The sequence below is a fragment of the Labrus mixtus genome, chromosome 22 (assembly GCF_963584025.1).
Source record: "Labrus mixtus chromosome 22, fLabMix1.1, whole genome shotgun sequence".
In the NCBI taxonomy this organism is placed as follows: Eukaryota; Metazoa; Chordata; class Actinopteri; order Labriformes; family Labridae; genus Labrus; species Labrus mixtus.
In genome coordinates, this window is record NC_083633.1 from 21,813,604 (window position 1) to 21,825,333 (window position 11,730).

Here is an 11,730-nt window from a genome sequence, read left to right on the forward strand (position 1 = left end):
TTAAAATTAAATTGTATTTAAACTTTATTTAAACTTTATTTAAACTGTATTTAAACTTTATTTAAAATTAAATTGTATTTAAACTTTATTTAAACTGTATTTAAACTTTATTTAAACTGTATTTAAACTGTATTTAAACTTTATCTAAACTTTATTTAAACTTTATTCAAACTTTATTTAAAATTAAATTGTATTTAAAGTTTATTTAAACTTTATTTAAACTTTATTTAAAGTTTATTTAAAGTTCTGTCTTTGGGACAAAACGATGAAACACTGAAGGCAGAAAAGCATCGAGGACGTAAAACCTTTTTGTCTTTATTATTTAATCGTTTTATCCCTCGGGGGATTTTTTAAACATATTTGACGATTTTAAAACAAGAATCATATTTTTAAAAAAAAGTGTTATTTACATTTTATTCTACTTTGACACGGAGTAAAACAGCCTCCTGTCCAGAGAAAGAATAAGTCTGATTCTCAGAAAGTAGAAATGTAAACGTTGTCCAGGTGAGTGTTTGAGTGTACAGCTGCTCATGTTCCTGTTTTCTTGATTCTGTTTGTTGTTAACTGTTGTTTCCAGTAAATACTTCAAACCTAGCAGAAGTGGGGGAGGGGTGTCATGTTGCCCTTTTTTCTCCCCTTGTGAGTTTTCTTTCTGCTGCCGCTCACAACTGGAAAAAATAAAACACTAAAGAGGGCGGAGTTTAGAGAGGCTGCCTGCAATCTAACGGCCGTTTGATTTGAACGACTTCCATGAAAAAAAAAGCAAAACTTAACCAAAAAAACGTTCAGAAATAACGACCTTCAAAGCTCCGCCCCTTCAAAACCTTTCCTGATCAAAACAAGGTCGACCTTTGACCTTCTGTCTTAATTAGCCTGCTTTTCAAAACGTGTTTTCTACAATAAAATAAAGTTAAACTTTGATGATGAGATTATTTGAACTATTTTATAATGTGTAATCATCAACACTGGGTTGTCAGAGTTTATTTTAGGGTCTCAGCTGCAGCCAATAGTCTTCATGTTGTTAAAGCTTTGTCTCCCTCTGGTGTCTGAATGCAGAAACTACATCAAGACAAATAAAAGCCCAGAATTCATCAGAAGAAATGACCTCGCTGGAGAAGTAGAAATAACGGTTTATAGTTCACACCTTTAATGTTGTTCCAACCATGAACGTAACTTTACAACCTAGATTTAATCTTTTAAGAGTTTTTTTATGCTCTCTGTTCATATTAATTATTATCTGTTGTTGTGCACAATGTTTTTATTAAAGGTCTCATATTCTCCTCCTCTTCAGTGTAAATGAATCTCAGAGCTTCTAAATCCACTCTGATCCTGTATTTGATCATGTCTATAAACCCCTGAGCTGTGTCTGACCACGTCGCAGCCGCCCGTTCTTGCGTGGACTGCTTGCTAGCATAGTTAGCATGCTTCATAGCAAAGTGACGGCTGATACTGTACTCTTTGAAAACTGCGACAGTTTCTTGGCATATCAGGCATACAGCCTTTGATCGGACTTCAGTGAACAAATATTTAGTTGTCCACTCCGTATTAAACACTCTGCATTCACTGTCCACTTTTCTTTTCTTTGATCCGCTCATCTTTCCAGAAGGGCTCATACGGGTTCATAGGGCAAAGGGAATAATACACCACACTCTGAAGTGCGCCATCTATTGGGGAAACGCGGGCATTACAGGGGAAAACGAACGAGGTTTAATTATAATACAATTTAATTTAATAATAATATAATTTGGACAAGTTCGGCGGGCCGGATTAAAAAGCCCAACGGGCCGTATATGGCCTGCGGGCCGTAGTTTGCCCATGCCTGGACTAGAGACACATGTTAGAGGAACATGGAGAAGAGGATTTTATAGAATACGTGACCCTTAAGGCCGTTGTAGACTCGGAACTCCCACATTTACACAAAATTCATTGCCAATCATATAACATACTTTTAGATTAACATAAGCTTGCAGATCCTGACTTCTGTAATGTGTCCTCAGATCCTTGGATGTGTGCTGATCTACGGGGCGGTGGAACTCAGCGCCTACAACCAACAGGTAAACAACAACAACAACAACAACAACAGTCTGCACCCCCCACATGTTCTTCACTGTGGCATCGACATGAAGACAATTGGATCTGCAGAGTCCCTCTGCACCTTTAAGAAGAAGTGAAAGACCCAGCTCTTTATGAACACCTACGACCTGAATGATGAAGATGATGAAGATGAAGATCGGGAGAGTGGGCTCTGCCAAATATGCGTTTACATTTTCTGGTTACGTGATGTGTGTTGGCAGCCAGAGTCGTCGGTTAATCGGTTCCAGATGTGAACAACAGTTTAAACAATCAGGTGTACGTTTCAGAGTGTTACAGGCTCTATGCTGATTATCCAAACCTCCCGTCACCAGCCCGTAGTGCAGACACGGCACATGAAGGTGTCGGTCGGGGTTATGTAAGAAACTGAATATTCTCAGAGCGATTCGTGAGGATTTATTTGGGGGGGGGTTTGTGTTTTTGAATATAAAGGCTGGTTTGTAGTCACAACATCCCACGCACAATCCTGCACTCTGTCGTACCTGTTTGGAAATGTTTAGAAGGAGTTGTGGTGAAGCCTTGAGAGTGTTTATGAACACGCGAACAGCTGCCAGCACGTCGTGGAGTCTTTCATTTCTTTAGTTAATCCAGAACAGATGTTGCCGGGGAGGTTTTTCCATTCTCACAGTCGACTTTCTCTGCAGGAGAGAAACAGGAACGCTCTAATGGCAATGCAAAATCAGATCTCTCACCATGGAGACGGTGATTTAACTCATTATGTTTTTCATCCAATCCAGTTATCTTTCCATTTCTGTCCAACATTTTCCAAATCACATCCTCACTGGGATGGAGGGTTTTCATTTGTTAAGGCTGAAACTTGATACCCGTTTAAATATTTCTGTCTTAAAATCCTAATTGGAAAAATAAATGGCCGTTCAAAAGAAGTATTGGACCCTATTTATGTGGTGTCCATTTCATCTGATCTGGACAATCAAAAGCTAGTAAATGTTGTCTGAATCAAGCTTTGTGTCCAGAGTCCCCACAAATATCTATAAAACCCTAATAAGGTTTTACCAACCAAAACAATACACCATGCTAACAAGACCGAACTGTCTGTAAATATGTCAAACAGTATCGTCGCCAAGGCTGTTGCTGTTTTAACCAATAGGAAATCATCACTAACGCACCACAAGTCGTGGTCTGTTCATGTGTCAATCAATCTCAGGGTTGGGGCTGTTGCCTAGCTAGCCTAGTGACGACAGGTAGCCTAGCTTATCATGCTAACAGGACCTGCTGCGTGACGACAGGTAGCCTAGCTTATCATGCTAATAGGACCTGCTGCGTGATGACAGGTAGCCTAGCTTATCATGCTAACAGGACCTGCTGTGTAATGACAGGTAGGCGAGTTGTCATACTGAACAGGATGTCAGCGTTAGGGTTAGAGCTCCAGGAGAGTTACAACTTCCTTTGAAAGTACCAGCCAATGAAGATGCTGTGTTTTGCACACACTGCAGGTGTCCATTTTCACTCCCCCACAGTGGAAATGCTGACATACAGAATTATATCAAAATGAGCAGAAAAAACAGTAAACTATAAACAATGTATACTGGATCACTGCAGATAGTTTAATTTTAATATACCAGTTCATAAGAGTACATATTAATAAAGTTGTCCTTCTGTGAAGGGGGATTGGTGGGTGGTGTGTTTAAAATCAAATACAAAAAAAAGTCTAATTCCCTTCAAAACAGGAATAAATATCTTTGAAAACTAAACTAGACTATATTTACTACTTCAACGATGTAAGGTCCATTTTTTATTGGATATTTGAACAAAATGTTGAATAATGCCTGCCTCTTTTACATTGTTATTTTGTGTTTTTTTGGTCTCTCCATTTTCCTTCCATGGTGGACTAGTTGGCGGCAGTTAGTTCTCCCAGCTTTGCTTGGTTGTGGGTGTTTGCCATCGGCATCCTCTGCATCTCCTGTCTGGGAATCTATGCAGGATGCTCTGAGAAATCCCTCGTCCTCAAAATAGTACGTACAAGAGCCCCCAACAAACTGTAACCTTCTGTCTATCATTCAAACAAGAAATGTTTGTGTCTTGATAATCCCTGAATGTTACCTCCCTTGCAGTTCGCAGGCTTCATGGCCCTTGGGATGATCATCATGATGATCATTGGCATTGTTGTCGTTGTCTTTAGGGACAAGGTCAGACATTTACCTCAGATAATACCATCTATCTTTGTCTTTTTTTTAACCATTGGCATGCTTATTTCTGTCTCGACTCCAAATTCCCTTCACCCTCTCTTGTGGTGGTCTTCAAACTGTGTCTATCGTTTAAGTTTTCTGTCAACATATACTGTATATCCTGACGCTTCCATTGCTCTTGCTCTTTATGTGTCAATCTACTTTGCGCTTCCTTCTTCTTGCTTGTTTTCCTATTCATCTCACTTCTAGTTTTACTACAGTGTCTGGCAGTCTACCCAAAAGATGATTTTGGGCCTGATTCCCTCCTCCTCCCCAAGATCGGGGGAATGGCCCAATTTAAAACTTGACGCAACCAATTATTTGTCCAAATAACCCTCAAGTTTGTGGTGTCAGTATGATTATTTTACTGCCTATGATCGAGTAAGGGCAGCCCGATCAGGAATCATATATATCAAACTTGATATTTATGAAATACCACCATAGCCAATGAGTCAACATGTAAACACAACTGAGCCCGAGCCGAGTGGGATATTTAAGACAAGAGCAGCTTGTGTCATTTTGGCAACAACACAAGTGTCTTTATAAGACAAACCACGCAGCCAGCTGACCACATTCATTGTCATTTGTTTTCTTGTGAAGTCACGATTGTTCACGATAGTTTCTACGAGATCTTGTGTCTGTGGAATAGCCACCGAAATATCTTACTATAGACGGCAGGCGTGTGTGTGTTTGTGGATTATAATATTAAAAATCAGTTTAACTGGTCCTCATGTTGGTGGTCTCCCACGTTTTGTTTTTATCTGTTAAGAAAGCCAGCCTTTACTTTACTCCTAATGTCTTTATTATTGCTCTATTTACTGTCTGCTATGATGCTAACTTTGACTTCTGGTTTTCTCAGTCATCCTCCTTCATATTTTGACCCTAACGTTCTTTTCTCTTCTTGTAGATTAAACATAAATTGGACAGCGCCACCGCTGAAATGGTCGAGCCCTACATGGAAGATAAAAATCTGAGAGACTTACTTGAAAGGATTCAGGAACTTGTAATGTTTTTATGTGTTCTATTTCCCTTATTAGTGTGCTGCTTCTAATGAGCTCTACAAGGACGAGTGTTACAGTAATAATGAATTATTCAAACGGAGAAGTTTAAGCTGAAGCTTCATGAAACAGAACACTTATTATCTCCCTTTCAATTTGTCATATTGAACATCTTGTGTGTTCAAACCAGCTGAAACTCATTATGTGGTTGCAGGGTAAGTGCTGTGGAGTGAAAGGCGCCTCAGACTGGGGTGACACTATCCCCAAGTCTTGTGAGTGCAACCGTCAGAATGGAGGATTTTCTTTTCAATCTGTATGCAAGGCAAAACCTCAGGTTGGTGTTGTTAAATCTATTTACATTCAAACTACTTAGTTAATCCCTCTAGGGGATATTGGTTTGGAGAAGCTTGTACATGAATGAAACTGGAACACTTGAACTAAGACAGGTCCTAAATGTTGACAATGTCAGATTGTTGTTTCGGAAAGTAAGAACTGGTGCCCCTTTAATGCATCAGATAACTGGTTTCAAGATTGAGGCACTTCCCAACAAGGACTTTATAAGTAACATCCCGAATAGTACAAGTGTTTCAGTTTCTTTTCTTCTTGGCAAATATATGTTTGAGTGATTCAGTATTATCATAACAATATCATTATTTTATAATTACAGGGAACCACAGGCCCAGATACAATCTATGACCAGGTATTTAACCATCCAACCATCCATCCAACAAACTGACCAATCAACCAACCAACTGACCAACCAACTGACCAACCAACTGACCAACCAAACAACCAACCATCCAACCAACCAACCAACCAACCAACCAACTGACCAATCAACCAACCAACCAACCAACCAACCAACTGACCAATCAACCAACCAACCAACCAACCAACCAACTGACCAATCAACCAACCAACCAACCAACCAACCAACCAACCAACCAACCAACCAACCAACCAACCAACTGACCAATCAACCAACCAAACATCCAACCAACCAACCAACCAACCAACCAACCAACCAACCAACCAACCAACCAACTGACCAATCAACCAACCAACCATCCATCCATCCAACCAACTGACCAACCAACCAACCATCCAACCAACCAACCATCCATCCATCCAATCAACCAACCAACCAACTGACCAATCAACCAACCAAACATCCAACCAACCAACCAACCAACCAACCAACCAACCAACCAACCAACCAACTGACCAATCAACCAACCAACCATCCAACCAACCAACCAACCAACCAACCAACCAACCAACCAACTGACCAATCAACCAACTAACCATCCATCCAATCAACCAACCAACCAACCAACTGACCAATCAACCAACCAACCATCCATCCAATCAACCAACCAACCAACCAATTGACCAATCAACCAACCAAACATCCAACCAACCAACCAACCAACCAACCAACCAACCAACTGACCAATCAACCAACCAACCATCCATCCATCCAACCAACTGACCAACCAACCAACCAACCAACCAACCAACCAACCAACCATCCAATCAACCAACCAACCAACCATCCAACCAACCAACCAACCAACCATCCAATCAACCAACCAACCAACCAACCAACCAACCAACCAACCAACTGACCAATCAACCAACTAACCATCCATCCATCCAACCAACTGACCAACCAACTGACCAACCAAACAACCAACCATCCAACCAACCAACCAACCAACCAACCAACTGACCAACCATCCAATCAACCAACCAACCAACCAACCAACCAACCAACCAACCAACCAACCAACTGACCAATCAACCAACCAAACATCCAACCAACCAACCAACCAACCAACCAACCAACTATCCAATCAACCAACCAACCAACCAACCAACCAACCAACCAACCAACTGACCAATCAACCAACCAACCATCCATCCATCCAACCAACTGACCAACCAACCAACCAACCAACCAACCATCCATCCATCCAACCAACTGACCAACCAAACAACCAACCAAACAACCAACCATCCAACCAACCAACCAACCAACCAACTGACCAATCAACCAACCAACCATCCATCCATCCAATCAACCAACCAACCAACCAACCAACCATCCATCCAATCAACCAACCAACCAACCAATTGACCAATCAACCAACCAAACATCCAACCAACCAACCAACCAACCAACCAACCAACCAACCAACCAACCAACTGACCAATCAACCAACCAACCATCCATCCATCCAACCAACTGACCAACCAACCAACCAACCAACCAACCAACCAACCAACCAACCATCCAATCAACCAACCAACCAACCAACCAACCATCCAATCAACCAACCAACCAACCAACCAACCAACCAACCAACCAACCAACTGACCAATCAACCAACTAACCATCCATCCATCCAACCAACTGACCAACCAACTGACCAACCAAACAACCAACCATCCAACCAACCAACCAACCAACCAACCAACCAACCAACCAACTGACCAACCATCCAATCAACCAACCAACCAACCAACCAACCAACCAACCAACCAACCAACCAACCAACTGACCAATCAACCAACCAAACATCCAACCAACCAACCAACCAACCAACTATCCAATCAACCAACCAACCAATCAATCAACCAACCAACTGACCAATCAACCAACCAACCATCCATTCATCCAACCAACTGACCAACCAACCAACCAACCAACCAACCATCCAATCAACCAACCTACTGACCAACCAAACAACCAACCATCCAATCAACCAACTGACCAATCAACCAACCATCCATCCAACCAACTGACCAACCAACTGACCAGCCAAACAACCAACCATCCATCCAACCAACCAACCAACCAACCAACCAACTGACCAATCAACCAACCATCCAACCAACCAATCAACTGACCAATCAACCAACTGACCAATCAACCAACCAAACATCCAACCAACCAACTGACCAATCAACCAACCAACCATCCAACCAACTGACCAATCAACCAACCAACCATCCAACTAACCAACCAACCAACCATCCAACCTTCCAACCAACTGACCAATCAACCAACCAACCATCCATCCAACCATCCAACCAACTGACCAATCAACCAACCAACCATCCAACCAACCATCCATCCAACCATCCAACCAACTGACCAATCAACCAACCAACCATCCAACCAACCATCCATCCAACCATCCAACCAACCAACTGACCAATCAACCAACCAACCAACCATCCAACCAACCAACCATCCACCCAACGAACTGACCAATCAACCAACCAACCATCCAACCAACCAACCAACTGACCAATCAACCAACAACCATCCAACCAACCAACCAACTGACCAATCAACCAACCAACCATCCAACCATCCAACCAACTGACCAATCAACCAACAACCATCCAACCATCCAACCATCCAACCAACCAACCAACCAACAACCATCCAACCATCCACCCAACCAACCAACTGACCGATCAACCATTCATCCAATCAACCATCCAACCATCCAACCAACCAACCAACAACCATCCAACCATCCAACCAACCAACCAACAACCATCCAACCATCCACCCAACCAACCAACTGACCGATCAACCATTCATCCAATCAACCATCCAACCATCCAACCATCCAACCAACAACCATCCAACCAACCAACCAACCAACCAACTGACCAATCAACCAACCAACCAACCAACTGACCAATCAACCAACCAACCATCCATCCAACCATCCAACCAACTGACCAATCAACCAACCAACCAACCATCCAACCAACCAACCATCCATCCAACCAACTGACCAATCAACCAACCAACCAACCATCCAACCAACCAACCAACTGACCAATCAACCAACAACCATCCAACCAACTGACCAATCAACCATTCATCCAACCAACCAACTGACCAATCAACCAACCAACCATCCAACCATCCAACCAACTGACCAATCAACCAACAACCATCCAACCATCCAACCAACCAACCAACAACCATCCAACCATCCACCCAACCAACCAACTGACCGATCAACCATTCATCCAATCAACCATCCAACCATCCAACCAACCAACCAACCAACAACCATCCAACCATCCAACCAACCAACCAACTGACCAATCAACCATCTATCCAACCAACCAACCAACCAACCAACCAACTGACCAATCAACCAATCAACCAACCAACTGACCAATCAAAGGACCAACCAAACAACAGTCAAACTGACCTATGAATTTTCCAAATAATTACCTTATTGTTTTTTGTTTTTGCAGAGCTGCAGCAGCTTCATCTTTAAGTGGATCAACATCGTCTTCCAGCTCGTCATGGCTTTCTTCTTTGGATTTGCTGTCACTGCAGTAAGCTAAACTGATGCTTTCAGTGTTTGAAATATTTAAAACAGAGGGGTTAATCCCCCTTGTCTTTAAAGACTTTGTTACTTATACTGAACTTTTGTAAGTTGGACAGACCAATGATTACATCTGGTGATATAAAGGAACGAAATGGGATTAATAAGTCTTGGAGGTATGAAACTTATTGGTCACCTCAACAGAATAAATTTTCCCAGACTTTTGCAAAAGTGAAAAAAAAACAAATAGGTGTGATTAGCTCATGTCTGGATCGGCACACACTGTACGGGGGGTGAATGTTTTGATGACTCATCAGTTTTGGTTTGATGAAGGATAAGAGTTATTCACAATAACCTGACCTGACCTGATTGACAGGTGGACGCCTGCAGGGACATTATTATTCACACTGTGTGTATAAACCTGATAATATTAAGACGTTTTTATCAGTGGATCCCTCAATACCCTAACCGTAACATAGAATCATAGTTTAGCTGAACATCCTGTAGCTCCTGCAGGTTGAATAGAGCAATTGTTTTGCCAGTCATGAGTAGATTTAAAAACTTTGTGTTCAAATTGCAGACATCCTGTGTTAGTGGATCCAAGCTCTTAGATTTTGGATTTGTTTCTTCCTGTTATCTTGCTTCATTAACTTTTGAGAAATCTTTGATGAGGTTGGAGTTTTGTACACTTCAAATGTATTTTTGTACACATTATATCTTGTGTAGCCACGGCTTTGTGTTAGCTTGACGAGCTAACAGTCAGATTTAGATGACAAGGAAAGAAAACATTGCTGGATTTTGGAGGAAATGTCTTAAAATGTACAAAATATCTTTAACTTGTTTTTTAATTGAAAGTGTTTGAGATTTGTCTGTTGGTCTAAGTAAGTGTCCGTCTTTATAGCTGCTGGGCCTGCTGGTCTCCCTGCTGATGATCTATCAGGTCAGACGTCATGACAGCGCAGGAGGATCGTCCATCGCCATGAAGGGCTACTGAAGACACCCCTGAACTTTAACCTCTGTACTGTAAATGGAGGACTCTGCTGTCCATTTATGACCTGTTCTTCTTTCCTTTTTTTTAAAAACTGCATTTCTGCCCTTTAACAAAAGACGTATTGTCGTATTGTGAAAATTCCGCAAACATTTATTTTGTTGGTTTTGTGATTATCTGACTTAGTATTATAATCGTGCATGTGTAACAAAGATGTATTGAACAAAGAAGCAGCTTCTGAATTCGTCCATGACAACTTCTGACTGCAGCATGATTAACCCGAGAAGGTCATTAGCTAAAATATATTACCAGAGATTTAGAGAACGACAGATTTAATATCCATCCTTTAAAAAACGGAGACTATACACACATGCTCATTACTCTTCCAGATAAAAGCCCCGAGCGAGTAGGTGGACTACAACAACAATGGCCGACTCCTGAGTTCTGTTTGTGCTGCTCACTCTTTGTAGTTCAGGGTGACCTCACCACTCTGTAGAAAGAAAAGGATGTGACCATGAGCATTTCATTACACAGTCACAGCGCCTACTACTGGTACAGAGGTTGTTATCAAAACATTGTCTGTTCTGTTTTCAGTGGCTCGTTCTCGTGTCACGGCCTAAAAGTCGACGCAGACATGACTCATGATCTCATTGGACTATGAGCCCGTCACCAGTTACTCCTAGATTGTCCAACTATTTTTATTTTAAATGTAGGTCCACTAACCAAGCTGCCGTATTTGATCTTTACCTTTAAAAGTAAAAAAAAAAAAAATTCAAGTGTAATACAAATACTCTGAAAGGAAGTGTTTTATTGTGAAATCTGTACTTGTATTGTTTCAGAATAAACTGACTAACCTTTACGTCTACGTCGTGTGTTCATGTCAGTATTTGTCAGTATGTCACTCTGACCTCTAGTGTTTAAAATGAGTACTGCAGTCTAAATTCTAAACATTGTAGAGAGCTGTCTCTCCAGAGGCTTTTTAGGTCGGGTACAATCACTTCTATCTGAACCACTTCTCTTGCCCGCTTCCATCACTGCAACACCTGTTGACCTGATAACTGCTCTCATATCTGACAAACCAAGGGGTGTCCAAAACGGTC

The 11,730-nt window shown here is 41.5% G+C and overlaps 1 protein-coding gene across 3 annotated transcripts in view; it reads left to right on the top strand.

The window, feature by feature from the left end:
- LOC132956461 (CD63 antigen-like) overlaps nt 1-11,495 on the top strand; it is a 15,678-nt gene extending 4,183 nt beyond the window's left edge. For 2 of the 3 annotated variants that reach the window (XM_061029929.1, XM_061029928.1), the window contains 8 exons: nt 1,998-2,054; nt 3,945-4,064; nt 4,164-4,238; nt 5,185-5,280; nt 5,490-5,609; nt 5,943-5,975; nt 9,569-9,652; nt 10,544-11,495. In XM_061029929.1, coding sequence (XP_060885912.1) covers nt 1,998-2,054; nt 3,945-4,064; nt 4,164-4,238; nt 5,185-5,280; nt 5,490-5,609; nt 5,943-5,975; nt 9,569-9,652; nt 10,544-10,636 — 678 coding nt within the window. In that variant the 3' untranslated portion in view covers nt 10,637-11,495. Of the gene's footprint in view, nt 1-1,997; nt 2,055-3,944; nt 4,065-4,163; nt 4,239-5,184; nt 5,281-5,489; nt 5,610-5,942; nt 5,976-9,568; nt 9,653-10,543 lie in introns of those variants that run through there. The other variant, XR_009666034.1, reaches the window with a different exon arrangement.
- The last annotated feature ends 235 nt before the right edge of the window (nt 11,496-11,730 follow it).